The sequence below is a fragment of the Saccopteryx leptura genome, chromosome 7 (assembly GCF_036850995.1).
Source record: "Saccopteryx leptura isolate mSacLep1 chromosome 7, mSacLep1_pri_phased_curated, whole genome shotgun sequence".
In the NCBI taxonomy this organism is placed as follows: domain Eukaryota; kingdom Metazoa; phylum Chordata; class Mammalia; order Chiroptera; family Emballonuridae; genus Saccopteryx; species Saccopteryx leptura.
Window position 1 is genome coordinate 109,237,843 of NC_089509.1, and position 17,282 is coordinate 109,255,124.

Here is a 17,282-nt window from a genome sequence, read left to right on the forward strand (position 1 = left end):
TCCTACTCTTCGGGGACAAAAACTCTTACTTTTGGAATTTTTATGGTAAAAAGGTGCAGCTTAATTTTATAGTTAGCATCAGTATGTTAGTGTCCCCCTCACTTTAGTATTTGTGATTATCTGGGTGCATGGAATCAAGATGACTGAGAACCACTGTGTCGGCCAAAGATGATGCGTGCATAGTCAGTCCAATGACCTTGGCTTGTAATGCCAATGAGTCAGTGATTATGAGATTTGGAGCAAGTCAGTCTATTTATCTTGGTATTAATTTTTGTATATGTAGAATTGGGCTTTACATTAGTGTCTATTCAAGTACTTCACAGTTCAAAAGTATAGCCCCTCTAAAACTTGATAGTATTATATTAGTCATGATCATATATTTCCACTCTCTAAATTGTCTGTCAAGTCATTTTTTCTGCATTCGGTCATGTACTAAAAGACAACCTTTGAGAACCTATGAGAACACTTCACTACCAAAACTAATGATACATTACTCAGCCTTTTGTTCACAGCGTGGTGGCTGCTACTGGCTTTTAAGTGGTACTTGAGGCACTTTGCTTTCCTACATTGTGCTAAGTTTTTAGAATCATTATAAGACAAAAAAGGAGAGAGAAAAAGAGAGGGTGCGGGGAGAAAGGAGTGAGAAAGGGAAGGAGAAGAGGGGGAGAGAGAGAGGTAGCCTCTTTCCCCCCCCCCACTTGTACTTCTCTTTCTTTTTTACATCTATCTAATCTTCCAGAGTACATTACACAGATGTTCTATTCTAACCAAAGAATAGACGCACAAGGACCAGGAATTAAGTAGCATATGTGACTCACTTTAGGAATGCACGTTAGAACTTGTGGCAGTTGAAAGTATTACAGTAATGTTGTGTATTGACTTTATTTTCCCCTAGAGACTGACAACTGAAAAAAAACAACACACCCAAATTTGCAAAATCACAGTATGTATAGTCCCACATGGCATCTAAGAATCAGGAAGGCAAAGTTAAGTTTATGGGGTTATTTTTTAATGTTCTATTGATGCATGAAAAATTACACTTAAAATATATATATTTATAAGGATTTAGTTATAAATTCAGGTGTTCAGGTTAACCCTTGGGAAAATCAGTTTGCAAGTAAATATAATTTACAATAAGAATTTTTGGAAAGAAAATGTGACAGAAAAATATCTACAGGTCACTATTGAATAGTAAGCTCTTCTTTTTTTTTTCCCAAAATTGATAATTCAGTGCATATTAAGCAGAAATTTATTGCTTATTATTACTTTTAACATAGTACAAACATACACATTAAAACACCTACGTTATACATTTTTACACTTTTTACTTTAAGAGAAGGCAGGTTAGGATTATTACATATTTATGTGTGTGTGCGTGTTCACATAAATATTTTTATATATATACACACACATCTGTAGGTTGCATTTTATAGCATGATATGTATGTGTGTATTCAGTAGGATATTAAGAACAAAATGAGGAGAGTCCTCAGGACATGTCGGAAATTGGATGACTTTTAGCAGTTTCCACTGTGAGTCTGTAGGAGTTAGTGACACATGCCATCGTTAAATCACATCTTATTTTTGTTTTAGAAAAGCACGCTCTGAAAGCAAGACCTTTATTCACATACGTGTGCACTGTGCACGCTCCTCCTAAGTAGGCTAGTTTTGTTCTCATGCCACGGGAGCAGGTGGCATGAAGCTGTTTTGATGAGGTTAAAAGGCTCCTCCCCTCTTTTCCAACCAGCAGCCCGAAGTACGTCAGCAGCAATTGTGTGCCTGGCTCGGCTGCGCAGGGAGGGGAGAGGCGAAATTGATATCAAATAAGGGCATCAAACTGAGATCCGGATGTTCCTTTTAAGTTGTTACCCGTTTTCATTAGCCATGCCAGGGGTGAAAAGCTGGTAAACACCCTTTGTAGTAAAAACATCTATTTTTTAATAGATTTCTATTTTTCTTCTCCATAAAGACTGAATTAGTGTTGCAGTGAGTATAAATGAAGGGGTTTCTTTATCCTCTTTTCATTTTATTATTTACTAGTCAGACTTCAGCTCAGATAGATAAAAAGGGAGAGGTTCTGTCGCCTAGATGTGAGGGCTTTAATGAGGAGGAGAGGCCCCAGGGAGCCGACATCCGAAGTAGAAAGATGCTGCTTTCAGGTTTCTTGTCATTTCTTCAGTGGCTTCTTCTCTCCCTTTTGCAATGGGCCTAGTGAGCAGGAACTATCCAAGGTGCTAGAATGCCGGCAGCTTTGCCGTTCAATGCAGACGGATTGCAGAAACAGAGAAGAAAGATTACTGCTTATTTCAGAAGGTAGGTTCTTTGTTTCAGAATCCCTGATTAATCAGCAGCAGCATCAACAGACTAAGGCAGCTGGAGAGGAGAGAGGGAGAGAGAAGCAGGAAGGGAGGGAGTCAGGAAAGGGAGGGAGGGAGGGGAGAGAGAATGAGAGGGAGAGAGAGAGAGAGAGAGAGAGAGCTGGTTGTCACGGGGGAGGGACCATGCCACAAGCTAGGCTGCTCTAAACCTTCTGTATGTAAGTGGCAATGAGAAAGAGCATCTTTTTGGCAGAAAGGAGACATTTAGAGAGGATGTGGCTGATGTTTTGTTTTCATTTATTTTTGTCTTTTCAGAATATAATCAAATGAGGCACCTTAGCCAGCCTGGGTGATTGCTTCGAGTCTCGTAATCATCTCTGTAGCAAAGTGGGTAAAATCATTCAATTTCTTCCCTGCTGGACCTGGAAGGAGAGTGGCTGTGTGTTCATTCCCACCCATTAGCTATGCCCTCTTTTCTCTGAATGTCGATTTCAGGAAGGAAGCAAACACCTGTCTTCTGCCACCGTATCTTCCTAGAAAACTTTAAAGGCCATTTTATCTGATAGGAAGAACATCAAGAATGCTCTGATCTCTAGTGATGAAGAATCTTGGAGTGGATACTTTTCCCATCCAGATACAATGCACTTTAAATGAAGAAAAACTGAGCTGAACTACAAGTCTATTTCTTATGGTGCTGGATTACTCCTCCAGAGCTGCCCTGCAAATTTATCCACCGCGCGAGAGGGCTCTGACAGACACAAGTCACCTACTGATTATTGCACTTAGCTCTCCCTGGGGACTTACCTTTTGGTATGTATCTCATTTTTCAGATTCTCTGAGCATGCTAATTGAACCCAGCTCTAAATACACCATGCGATATGGTTATGAAATGGAATGGATTTTTAGCTGGGGCTACTTAATGCTGAAGTTTGCATGTCTTATTAGGTGGAGCCGAAATAAAGCCCCAGCAAAGGCATTCGGGGCTTTAATGAGCCTCAGGCTGTCTTGCACCCTCCTGCCCACTTAGTTGCACTGCCACAGATATGGGTAAACTAGATTTTCATAGGTAAAATAAGCCGTGTTGAATTATTAAAAGCATGGAAAATATTTTTCAGGGTATTAATTGTCATTCACATTGTTCATGCTAGATATTTATCTGCTATTCCATACCATAAATATTTTACAACAGCCTCTTAGCACATTTCTGTCAGCCCAATTTTATGTTCTCTAAAAAAAGACACTGTATAAAAAAATTAGACAAACTATTAGATATACACTAAAGCTGAAACTGCTTTTCTCCTAGCTGATTAGACCTAAATGTCTTTGAAGAGTATATATTGAATACCACTCAAAACCAGGAAGATTTCATTAATTTCATCAGAATGCATATTTTCTTTAGAACTTTAGGTGGACTTGTTTTACTTGGGACACATAGTTATTTCATTGATGTCTTTCTATTCTAATTCTCTAACTGCAAGCCATATCTTAAATATAAGAAAAGTAAGTATTCCCTACATGGATGAAATAGAATATGAAATAATATTATTTATTTTTAATAAAAAATCTTAAAGTTGTTTTGTTGCAATAGAATTGGATTTTTTTCTAAATATCGGTCAAATATAAGGGAATCCAACTGAAGAGTTCTCACGATGTAGTTTTGGTCACTTTAATATGCAAGAATTTATAACTGAGTGAGTAGTGTGGAATAACTATAGAGCAAGAGAGCAAATTAACTCCTATCTTAATTCTGCACACTTTAAATCATGTTCCAACTTGTTTTCTATATTGCCTAATGGTAAACACATTAATATGATAAAATGTGAACCACCCATGCTGTGGAAAGTGCAGCATATGTTTGCCAACTCAGCAAAGAAAGAAACTCTGTGAAGAAAGTAGACACTTTAGAAAATTAATGAAAACCGACTTGAGGAAAAAATATTACAACTTTACAAAAAAAAAAAACAACTATAGAAAACCCCAAGGACTAAAAGCACCTGCAAAGTGCAGAGGGAAATGTATAGATATCTTCTACACTAGAAGACTGGCTATTGTTTGAAACAATAAATAAGTCACAGACTCCCAATTCAATTAGATGGTGTGCATTGTAGCTGCAGTCAGCAATTTCCCATACAGATTATATCTACTTTGCAAATATTGCCTTGCTTGTATCTGGTAACATTTGGCTGAAGTCTCAGAAAAGTATCTCAGCCATTGACACTTTAAATGAATTCCTAATATTAGAGAAAATGTGCAATCTCTTTAGATCATGGGCAGATAGCACCATGAAAACTTGGAAGTTGGGGAGGAATGTCCCATTTAGGATGTTACTGTAGTAACATGACCTCTGCCAATTTTACTCATTTTATGAAGGGAGACAGTAGAGAAAAACTCACTACAAAGTAATCTGCTTTCTGAGAAAAAAGCAATCAGTGTTTTCCTAGTCACTTCCTCAAGCTCTCTTGGTTTTAACGTTAACAGTTCTCATTTGGGGCAGAACAGCTGGATTTTGATGACAGTGAGAATGAGAAAATGAGGGTAACAATTTGTAGGGCTGAGGGTAGGATTTAAAGAACAGCCAAAGTGAAATTACAGAACTTGATTTTGACAGAGTGTGAGGTTTCATCAGAACAATTTTGACAGGGTTTACATGGGGTATAGATTCTAGCCGGGCAATCTAGTCTGTTGATTTTTGTCCTATGTGAAGTCAGCAAAGTTTAGAAATAAATTTGCATACATATTGTACATATGTATATAAATCCTGATTATTTAAATACTTATATTTTCACAATGTGTTTTTAAATTGCTCTGAGTACATGCAAAGAATATCAAAGGTCTTTATCACCTGCTGAACAAAAAAATATAGTAAAAATTGCATTGGAGAACTTTTATTTGGATAAATTTGTACTCTTGGGCAAAATGGGATGCTTTATCTCAAAGAAGATGCAATAATTGGAGTGGGAGGGAAAAATCAAACTGGAATAACTCAGATTGTAGTAACTTCCTTACAGCATTGAGACAGGTGTGGTTTAAAACTTCAGAAATAACTCAGAGGTGGAGGCAAATACAATGTAATACATAAATATGAAATGAAGACAAAATGTCTAGGCTGCCTATTGAATCAATTCCCTGGATATATTTTGTTTTTCCTAACTAAGATAAATAGCATTATAATAAAAGCACAGGATAAATTTTACCTTATTTTAGCTATCACATGAACTTATAGGATTGTTTCCTAAAACTTAAGCCTTTCATAGAACTCAAAGAATCGAGGAGCAGTTCTCTCTCACACAAGTGGTTTTTTCTTTCTCTCCCATTTACTGGGTTTGAAAAATAACTGATTAGTGGAGATTTTGTAACTTATTGTCTCGGGAAACTAAAGTTTGAGATGAGAACAGCTTCATTGCAGAAATTCTGAGTAAACATTTTAAGGAAAAAGAATAAGAATCAGTACCTTGGGGGGGGCGAGGGAGGAGTGGAGTAGTTCTCAGATGATATTGGTACACCAGGGGCCTGCTTTTGGTAAAAGGTGGCGAGTGACCCCGAGGAAGGCTCTGACTAGGAAGTGATTGGACACAGCTCTCTGAGCCTGTCCTTACGGAGCCAGAGTGACTGATGTCACAATGCATGAAATGACATGGAAGAAGAAATTTGTTCTAAATTTTAAGAGAAAAAAAAGAGTCCTACTTTAAAATGCATCTCCATATTTATCTGACCCTTTTTTGCGTATCTTTAACAATAACCTGAAATTAATAAAAAAAAATCTATACTATGGGGAAGCTAATCTTAATATCAGTTAGTGCCATATTAAATATAATGTGGTAAATGAGGCCACACAAAATTAATTATTTAATCTACCAAGGAAATAATCTATATAAATGTATAAACTTTAAGATTTTGCATGCACTGATTTCTTAAAAATGTGTTCCCTTTTTTTTTTTTTTTGCTTTAATACTCAAAATCATGTAGTATCTTACCTTCTGAGTTCCTTGAGTGCAAGTAGTAGCTACAGAAAGATAATAAAAGAAGGGAAATGTTTTATGTTTCTATGGGTTCCATTTGGACATCCTAAGGTATAGTTTATGGTTTACATATATATGTACTAGATAGTTAGATTTCAGTGCAAACATTAAAAAAATGTAATGCTACTTTCAGCTCTAAGGTCAACATTAGAAGGCACAGTGGTGATTTACACAAAGAAAATAAAGAAATAGTTAATTAAAAAATTAAATGTTTATTGTTTTTAATATAACCCTAATTCCACCAGTGTAAATTGGTGTGTCTTAGCTAAGCAGAGTAAAATTTCAAATTTTAAGAACTGTCACAATATTATACAAAGTTTTGTTTAGGAAGGGTGTGGTCAACAGAAAACAAATAAAAACATAAAAGAATAAAATTGAGCAATTAACCATCCAGTTGCATTAAAGCTCACATCTGTAGTTTTTATAAGAATGACAATGATTCTAAATATAGTAATTCAAAAATTAAACAAAAGGAATCTCTTACAAATGCAAAATAAAGCAGTGGGGAAAAAAAGAGTAAAGTAAAGATGTGAAATCATCTTCCATTTGTTTAGAAATTATGATCTTGGTCAGGTTAGATGCTTTTCCAGCAGAGTTCCTGACACAAATTTTAAATATTGGCCACAAGTTCAAGAAAAAGAACACATTTGCAAAAGTCTTACACTAATCAAATCAATGCTGTGCATTCCAAAGAAAACATATCTGCCTTGTGGATGGAGACCGCGGATGTCAGCTTTCAACCAGTACTCTAGGGGGGGCTAAGATATCTAATTTGTTGTGAGCAAAATTGGCTGCAGATATAAACTAGTTCAAATAAAAGGGCTGATTGTAGAAATTTAAGGTGTTTCCTTCCGTCTCACTCACTCTGTTGTCATAAATATTCCATGCAATAATTTGAGGTCTAGTGTGGCAGATTGGTTGATTGCAATATATCTAAAGACGCTACCTGAAGAAAGTGGCCCATTTGATTCTTAAGTGTTGCCTTCTAAGATGCTGACTTTAGGAATTAGGTATCCAAGTCAAGCCTTTATAAAATGCTTGTATATAGGATTATTATTCAAGGACCAGAAATGAACTTGATTTAATATCCAACAGTCAAAATGCAGCCAAGTTTTTAGTGGCAAAAAAAAATACCTTCTTTAATATCTATTTTTGCTATAAGTATAATTTTTTTGAAAGATAAACATATTTATGACTCTACTTGTTTGTGAGTTTTCACTGCAGGAAAATGGTAGCAGTTGTTATGAGGTAGACACTTGACATATGATTCACTATTCTTTAGTGAGGTCATGAATCTACTCATTCAGAGTTCAGTGGCCTGAGAAACACGTTCTGACTTGGAACAGTAGAGCTGACGTTTGAGAGGTGGAATAGGCTTTGTGGTTCATATACCCTCAGACCCTTATTTTCTTGATGTGGAAAATGGGGCAAAATAGATAAATGGTCTATCTACATGTATCTGCCTAGTGGAAAAATTCCTTTCATGGTCTTTATTTGCATATCTAACTCAGAAAGTTGAACTGCACTAAACATTCTAATGATTGATGTTTTGAAGTAAAAATGTGTTTGTTGAGAAGTTATTTCTAAACATAATTTGGTTAAGAGTTGTGAAAAGTACCTAATAATTATGATCACATTTATTGAGCACTTCCATGAATTTTCTAACCCCTTATGAGAATGTGAGGAGTTAAGTACAATTCCACCCACCACATTAGGAATGTGGAGACTATTTATTTCTTATTAGTCTCCATGTTTTTAACGTGGTGGGTGGAATTGTACTTAACTCCTCACAAAAAAAAACTAAGAACTGTATGATTCCATACATAAGTGGGACACAAAAATGAGACTCATGAACATGGACAAGAGTGTGGTGGTTACCAGGGGAAGGGGAAGGGAGGAGAGGGAGAAGGTAGGGGGAGGGGAGGGGCACAAAGAAAACCAAATAGAAGGTGATAGAAGACAATTTGACTTTGAGTGATGGGTATACAACATAATCAAATGTCAAAATGACATGGAGATGTTTTCTTTGAATCTATGTCCTCTAATTAATCAATGTCACCCCGTTAAAATGAGTTGTCTAAATAAAAAATAAATAAATAAATAAATAAGGAGACAAAAGCTTAAAGAGATTAATTAACTTGCACAAAGTCAGAGACCCGAGGATGGTTGTCCTGGGATTTTCAGGTCGTACTTCTCAGCACTTCAGTTATGCTCTTCAGGTCTGCCTGTGCCCACCTCTCAGGTCTGCCTCTGTGCCCACCTCTCAGGTCTGCCTGTGCCCACCTCTCAGGTCTGCCTGTGTGCCCACCTCTCAGGTCTGCCTCTGTGCCCACCTCTCAGGTCTGCCTCTGTGCCCACCTCTCAGGTCTGCCTCTATGCCTGCCTCTCAGGTCTGCCTCTGTGCCCACCTCCCGCTGTGCCCACCTCTCACGTCTGCCTCTGTGCCCACCTCTCAGGTCTGCCTCTGTGCCCATGTCTCAGGTCTGCCTCTGTGCCCACCTCCCTCTGTGCCCACCTCTCACGTCTGCCTCTGTGCCCACCTCTCAGGTCTGCCTCTGTGCCCACCTCTCCATTTCTCATGTGGACAAGGGAGCAGAAAAAGTGTGATGATTAAACATCAGTAGGGTCCAAATCCATTTTTATCTTAATATTAACTTTGAAAACTAGATGTAATTGTTGAAAAGGGTTTTCTTGTTGTTGTTGTTGTTGTTGTTGTTGTTTATTCTCAAAAATAATCACTGTAGGTCCTGGCAGGTTGGTTCAGTGGTAGAGCATCACCCTGGCATGTGGAAGTCCTGGGTTTGATTCCCTGTCAGGGCACACAGGGGAAGCGCCCATCTGCTCCTCCACCCTTCCCCCCTCCTTTCTCTCTCACAGCCAAGGCTCCACTGGAGCAAAGTTGGCCCAGGTGCTGAGGATGGCCCCATGGCCTCTGCCTCAGATGCTAGAATGGCTCTGACTGCAATGGAGCAATGCCCCAGATGGGCACAGCATCACCCCCTGGTGGGCATGCCAGGTGGATCCCAGTCGAGCGCATGCGGGAGTCTGTCTGACTGCCTTCCTGCTTCTAACTGCAGAAAAAGAAAATAGTCACCATAAACCATGACAAGCTAGAAAATGTCAGCACTGCCACCTGAATCGGTACTTCTGTCCCACTGTATTGAGATTGTTTATTTATTGCTTTCTTATATTGCAGTGCAAAAGTCTAGAAAGACAATTCTGTCTTTATCCATGCCTGGCTCCTAACAGGTGCTCAAGACATAACTTGAATAAATTAATGATTGTAGACTCAAATACTTCCCTTGAACTAGATGGCAGAAACATGTTCACAAACATTGATTCAGTTTTCCTCACTCTGATGTTTTACTCTATTTTAGAGTTTATTTTTACCCATCCCCCACATTTTCATCCCAATGAAAAAGAATCTTATATAAAAATTTCGAGAGTATAAATATTTTATGATACCATTAGGTAATGTTTTCTCAGAATAAATATAATTGCAACTCTCACCAGTTTGAAAGACCACTTAGGAAGATATATAGCTCTCAGAGGTCCACAATTAACCTTGTTAATGTTTGTAGTATATAAACTCTATAAAGAATTGCTGGTGTCATTTGAATGGTGAAGACAACTTAAAGGCATAAATATAAAACTATGGGTAATGCCTCACACAATGGGAGATATGCAATGTTGCTTGTGGGCAGAGTGGGAGTGACCATCGTTCACCCTGAGGTCTTAACTATAGAATCCCTGTAATACTGACTTAGCTTACTTCACTACGGTAGGATTAATTGCCGTAGAGTTACGCAGATATTTCTTCTACACAAGCACATCTAGTGCTGAAGTCTTTGGTATGAGTGAATTTTCAGTAATGGAAATGTTTTAGCTCTCTGAAATTCATGTTCTTATATTTTTTTCCCCGAAAATTGCAATCATTTGTAGCAGTAATTTTGTATTCCTCTGCATGTCCAGCACTGAAGCATCTAATCTGATGGACTGATATTAGAATACAATTTAATTATGTTAGATAGTTGGAATTAAAAGACCATTTCATTTGCCAGCCCGTTGTTGCTTAAAACCCAAATTAAACATGATAAGACTAAACATAACAAAAAATGATGAGCAAACAAATAACTCTTCTAGCCTATAGATTCAACAATTTTATATAAATTGGAGACTATATTCTTAAATTTAGTGTGAGTTTCAAATAACATACGGATTGACTGGCAGTTAAAATGCTAATAAACTGTGATGAAAAGCGAAGTTTCCATAGCTACAATCCAGGTTATGGAACATGATTATTCTTGGAAAAAATCAGAATAAAAATGGTTTGTGAGAGCAGAAATTAAAGTCTATAATTTCAATGTTAAATAGTTGGGCTGATATTTTAAAAATATTTTGTAGCCTTTGAAGAAAGTAAAAAAAAATGACAATTGTAAATGTAATATTTAATTTTTAATGGGCAACATTTTCCCCTGTTTATTGGTTTTGCTTTAGATTTTTCAGTCTGACTCAATTATACCAGTTTCCCATACAACAGTGAATCTGCCGTTGAGAACAGTAAGCCTTTTCAAGCTTAGGAAAGTAAAAAACTTACCATGTATGTAATTAGTTAAACTTCAGTTCTATTTTTGATTGACTAAAGCACAATTTCCCTATCGCCTGGCTTTATTGATTCACGTGATTCATTGAATACCTTCTCTTCAAGGCCTGATGATTTTCAGAGCTTGCTGGTCACTCCTCCACCCATTTTTCTGAACCCATATATACATTTAAAATGGCTGCTGCTGCCAATCTTTCTCCCACACTTCTATTAGAATGTTATTAGCTATTATTATTATTATATGCTTACTATTGTTGAACTCCATGCTAATTTCTTTAAAGTCCTCACCTCTCTTAGTCTTCACATTAGCAGGGGGCAAGACAGAACATTTACATCATTTTATAAGTGGACTTGAGATGTATTGGTTCACAGTCCTATACATATTGTTATTGTTTTTATTTGATTTTGGTTTTCAGTCATCCTTTCTGTGGCTTTGGTTTTAATTTATTTTTTATTTTTTTATATTTTAAAGAATAAAAACAGGTCTTTTTCTATTGGACTACCTGATACAGAAAATTGTGTGGTATAGATGGATAACATGAATGACAAATGATACAGATATGTTTTATTTGAAATAAACAAAAATGCTTACATATCTCAATGGGTCACTTGGAAACAAACTCTTGCTTGGCTGCAGTACTGAGCAAAAACAGAGCTGAAGTACAAATGCCCTTCTTTTTTGACACATATATGGATATCAGTAGGCAGGCACTACTTGTTTTTTGTTTTAAAACTGACCTTCCCTTAAGGCCTGGGTTTAGAAGTATAAACCACGTGAATAAATGCATGATTTCAGTTGTCATATCATATCTATGCCACCTGTGTACTCTGAGATCACACAGACACCTGTCAACATACCTGGGAAGGGTTGCTATGTTACAGTTACATTGGAGTTCTTGGCAGGCAGGACTAAGGAGAAATAATTGGGAAGAAGTTTTTACATCTTGTTTAGAACAAGTCACTGGTATTTCCTCAAGCAACAGGTTTCAATAGAAAAACACTTCCTGGAAGTTAGCCTTTGCACTTTGGGTCATTTTTAGGTTTTGTTTGTAATTTACATGGTCATTTGATTCATTTGCTTATATTACAATTCTGCCATAATGTCCTAAAGCACAAGATACCTATTATTTCTTCATCTGCACATTTTCAGTCTGATACTCTACTAAATCTCTAGTATGTCAGCAGTTCTTAAATATTAAAAGATAATAATAAATGGGTAACACTGCTGAAAATGGAGATGTCTACAAGTAGAATGCCCTTAGATGGGAAGGGGACAATACGGGAAGGGAAGAAAACAAAGACATTCTTGGGCAGGAAACGTAGTTCAAACCTTGGATGTAAACACAGCTTCCCCAGAGAAGCTGGCTGTGATGGAATTTCCAGAAAACTTCTTTTGCCCAACAAGAGGACCTAAAACACCCCCATCCAAACTTTTCAAAACTAGTGGCAGGCAAGGTCGGAGAGAGAAGAATGAGTGTGCTTGCATCCTGCTGCCATTGGTAGGAGCACAGCCCCTTTTAGCTGTTGGTGGATTAATATAAACCAGGGAAGTATCTGGAGTGGTCTGAGGGACAGGGGTAGAGAAGCACTGGATATATTACCTGTCTATATCAATAACGGGGCTTCATGGTGAGAATAATTTTCTAAACAGTAAAATGACTCCAGGATAGACCTCTCTATCATTAAATGCGGCAGAATTTAAAAAAAAAAATTTTTTTACAAGTAGACATAGTGAAAACAGAAAAGTACAAGGCAAAGAACACAAAATTATCAAGACAATGCCATGGGTTCAAGAGTATTCCATGAGGCTAGAAAACCTGTTAACTTTGAAAGCCCCAGCAAAACATCACTCTTGTCTGTAAATCACTCATTTTTCATATGACCATAGCTGTGGGAAACACGTTCTGAAGAATCCTACATTCAGCTTTGAAGCATTCTGCATCCCTCTGCCAATCTTACAGCTGAGCATCGTGTTGGATTTTGGTGCCGGGAACTGGAAGTTACTGGCACAAGGGCTTGGATGTGGCATCTGACATTGATGGCTTTCACTCATTGCTGTCTGATAATCATTTTCTGTATGCTCTGTTATTTTAATAACCTCCTGGGAAGTTTGGACTCTTTTGAAACAGTCACTGAATCCTGTACCTCTTCCTGACTAAGCAATTGAACGGTGCCATCTTCCGAATAGTGCACCTGAGTCTTAAGAACTCCAACCACCTGGGCTCTGGGTGGTGGGATGGTGAACTTGCAGACTGATCTCCAGCGACCATTCCAGAAGTCTTTAGGCTGAAACTGGTGACTTTCAATACATGCAGCAACAGTCTGTTGCCCATCTATAGTTTTAGCCTAAATAGTATGGAAGCCGTTGCAATAATAAACTGTCACATAGGCCTTTAAAGTGCCATCACAGGGTTTTCTCTAAGACTTCAGACTTCCATCTACTTCCTTTAGCCAAGGGGTGGGGGGGGTCACTTGCTTCTTTCCATAAGTGATCAAACTTGAAGGAGATCTTGTTTCCTGGATCTAAGAATTTGCTATGACCCAGGTCACCGTGTTCTGTAATTAAGACCTGATCCTCACTCATACCCTTCTATCTTCACAGGCGTGAGCTGATCCCTGCTACAAAAGGCAGTGTATGTGCTGCCTCTCCCTTGAGGAGACGGTTATTATTGAGTAGTAGCTGGCTATCATGAAATACTTCGTTGAATTTCCCTGGGGGTGCATGACTGATTAAGTTAGCAGCTATGGGTGCCTTCTCCTCATCCAACACTTGATCCAGGGATGTGGGGCAGGGCAGGAGGGAGGCCGAGGGTGTGGCTGAGGTTTTAAATCTTCGTACCTCCATGCAGCCATGATAACCACAGTTACCTCTGCTTGAACTACCAGACTGCTCGGGATTAAAGTGGACCTGGTGATCTATGATACTTGAGTCACAGTGTCAGACCGGAGTAGGCAACTATTTAAAAAAATAATGGATGGACCTTGAGCACATTATATGGAGTGAAATAAGTAAATCAGAAAAAGCTAAGAACTATGTGATTTCACACACAGGTGTGTGATATTAAAATGATTACTCATGGATGTAGATAAAAGTGATGTGGTTTTCAGGGGGAGGGGTTGTGGGGGGAGGGGGGTAGAGAAGTAAAGAGGGACAAGTCTACAGTGACAGAAAGTGAGGTGATGTTGGGTGATGGGTGCACAGCATAATCAACGATTCAAATGCTACAGAAATGTTTACCTGAAGCCTGTGCACCCTCATGGATCAATGTCATCCCATTAAATTTAATTTTCTAAATAAAATTTTCTAAAAAAAGAAAAATAGTGGAGGATCAAAAGGGATGACTGTCAAAATAAATTACATCAGAAACACACATTTCCTGGATAACCGCCATATTTTGCATGGATAGTGCAAATTCATAAACTGAATTAAAACTGAAGGAAAACGCATGATGAGCATGTTTCTTACAAATAGTGGTATCATTTTACTTGAAATTGAACGGAAAGTCTTTATGGTGATCAGAAATAAATGAAGCTTGAATCATCTCTGTCTTGTTGGTATAAGAATATGTTTTTGAGAAACAAAATCATGGCTCTAACTACATAAACCGAATGTTTTTTTATTCACGTCCTGCACTATCTTTGCCACCTTATGTTACCTTTCAGGGCAAACCTTTTGTTCTTTTACCTGCTGATTTGTTGTTTTGAGGAACTGTTTGCTACTCAGGCAACATTTATTTAATATTTATATTAAATATTCTGATTGCTTATCATTTCTAATGAGACCTTGTCTCCAAATTGATGCTACCCTCATCGTTGGAGTTTGGGGGTTGACAAGATATTGGGGAGAATAAACAGAAACTTATATCCGCACGTGTGCTCGTCCTACAGGGAGCGTTCCTTCTTCACGTGAGATCCTCCAAGATGATGCGTTCTAATCCTGAGGAAGACCCTTTGGACACATTTCTCCAGTACGTGGAGGACATGGGGATGAAGGCCTACGATGGCTTGGTTATTCAGAATGCCTCCGACATCGCTCGAGAGAATGACCGCTTGAGGAATGAAACCAACCTGGCCTACTTGAAGGAGAAGAATGAAAAACGCCGGAGGCAAGAGGAAGCCATCAAACGGTAAATATAAATAAAAGTGTTTCGATCCGTGAGTGGTGCAAAGGCTGTGATGTAATCGCCTGGTCGAGAAAGGGACTGTCCATGGTAGACTTGATGGGGCAAAGTGAAAATGGCACCTCAACTCTAACAAAAATGCAATCCATCCTACTGACAGGACCCTGGCCTCAGGTACCACAGTTAGTAACTGATGTGCTATGCTTCTGGAGAGGCAGATGGCGTGGCAAGAGAATCCCATTTCCTCTAAATAAAAGTTCATACTGTACAATCTCTTGATCAAAGCCCAAGGGAACCCACTAATGCTTTAATAGCCAACACTTGATGAGAATCCCCAGCTTTAGTGGTCTTTGTTTATAGTTCCTACTTTACGATAGAGTTCATCCTCTCCCCAGATTAGAAAAGGACTCATTCTTGTTAGAATTATGTGAGCCTCTAAAGACAGATGGACCCCCCATGTGTGCTCTCAGTACAGAATTTTATGATTATTACAGCTCTTGTCTGGTACCACGTGATGCAAGGTTTGTTCAAATGAAATGACTCCTGGACTACAAAACCTCCAGCTCCAAGTCAGGTAGCCCTGGAGTGCAGCTGCCAGACTGAGGCTGAGTTTCCTGGGGCACTGAGAGAGAGAGAGAGAGAGAGAGAGAGAGAGTGTGTGTGTGTGTGTGTGTGTGTGTGTGTGTGTGTGTGTGTGTGTGTGTGTGTGTTTGGAAGGGTACAGGTAAAGACAAGTGTTTGATGGAGTTCTGTTTCTTCAGTGGAGTCTTCAGTTTCTAAGTGCAAAGATGCAGAATTTAGAAAATTAATTCATATCTATTAGTTACACAGCTGAATAATAATAGTTAAGCTATCTTGATAACTGGTTGGTGGGGTTTTTTTTTCCATTAAATATAACATTAATGCTTTTGCTTACTCTGTGTGAACATTGTGTTATTAAAGAAAAGGAAATATTTTAAGATGAACTATTCATGCTTAGAAATAAGCTAGGTAAGGATGCACTGTTTTGATCATTTCATTACAATTAACTTTATATGAGAAATGTACTGCCAGAGATGTGAACCATACAGCTATCGGTTGAAAGAGAATTCTAAGCAGAGGGAATAGCCAAGTTCAATGCATTCCATGAGGAGAACAAGGCATCAGGTAGTGACCAAGGCAAAGATTGGAAGGATGTAAGATCAGATTAGTAGTGGGCCACCAGATAACGGAGAGTCCTTTTTTTTTTTTAATTCAGTGAGAGGAGTGGAGGCAAAGACAGACTCCCACATGCACCACATCTGGGATCCACCTGACAAGTCCACTAGGGGGTGATGTTCTGCCCATCAAAGACCCTTGCTCCATTGCAATCAGAGCCATTTTAGCACCTAAGGTAGAGGCTGTGGAGCCATCCTCAGTGCCTAGGTCCAACCCACTCTAATTGAGCCATGGCTGCAGGAGGGGAGGAGAAGAGAGAGAGAGAAGCAGAAGGGAAAGGGGTGGAGGAGCAGATAGGCACTTTTCCTGTGTGCCCTGAGAATCAAAAAACGACTTTCACAGTCTGGGCTGATGCTCTACCACTGAGCCAACTGGTCAGGGATAGAGAGTCTTATAAATGCTTATGTTTTATTCTGAAGGAGAAAAATGGTCATAGATTTTTAAGCAGAGGTGTGACATGCCCTCACTGAATGTTTTAGAAGGATTACAGTTTTTGTTCGATTGAATAGATGGGTGGGGCATAGATAGCGGGATGTAAGATATTCAAAGAGAAAGCTTTTGCAGTAATTTGGGTGAGAAATGATGGTGATTCAGACCAGAATGATAGCAGTTAAGGTGGCATAAAGTGATCAAATTATAGGCATCGTCAGAATTTTCTAAGAGATGAGATGTAAGAATTGAGAAGGAGAAAGGAACTGAAGATGGTTCTCAAGTTGTTGTTTTTTTTCTTTTTGATGTTGCTACTTTTTTTTCCTCCTGAACAACTAGAAGAATAGTGTTTCCACTTAATGAAATGATCATTCTCCAAGTGGAGAATTCTAGATAGACAGCTGGATCCAGAAATTTTGGTGGAGATCAAAGCTTAAGATCAAAGCAAAGATTAAGATATAAGCATTTTAATCTATAGATTTCACAGTCATGAGTCTAGTTGAGAATATCTAAGACCAAAAATTCTATAGCAATGATAAGAACAATCAGACTGTTCCTTGGGCCATCTAATTGCTGCCATGAGAGGGACAGGAGAA

At 38.4% G+C, this 17,282-nt stretch overlaps 1 protein-coding gene and 1 pseudogene across 2 annotated transcripts in view; one reads left to right on the forward strand and one right to left on the reverse strand.

Moving 5' to 3' along the window:
• Positions 1-2,249: 2,249 nt before the first annotated feature.
• The window catches only part of NYAP2 (neuronal tyrosine-phosphorylated phosphoinositide-3-kinase adaptor 2), a 242,646-nt gene continuing 227,613 nt past the window's right edge, over positions 2,250-17,282 (forward strand). For both annotated transcript variants that reach the window (XM_066345791.1, XM_066345792.1), the window contains exons 1-3: positions 2,250-2,312; positions 2,633-3,127; positions 14,828-15,066. In XM_066345791.1, the coding sequence (XP_066201888.1) occupies positions 14,861-15,066 (206 nt within the window). In that variant the 5' untranslated portion in view covers positions 2,250-2,312; positions 2,633-3,127; positions 14,828-14,860. The remainder of the gene's footprint in view (positions 2,313-2,632; positions 3,128-14,827; positions 15,067-17,282) is intronic.
• On the reverse strand, positions 12,807-13,784 carry LOC136379045 (F-actin-capping protein subunit alpha-1-like; annotated as a pseudogene).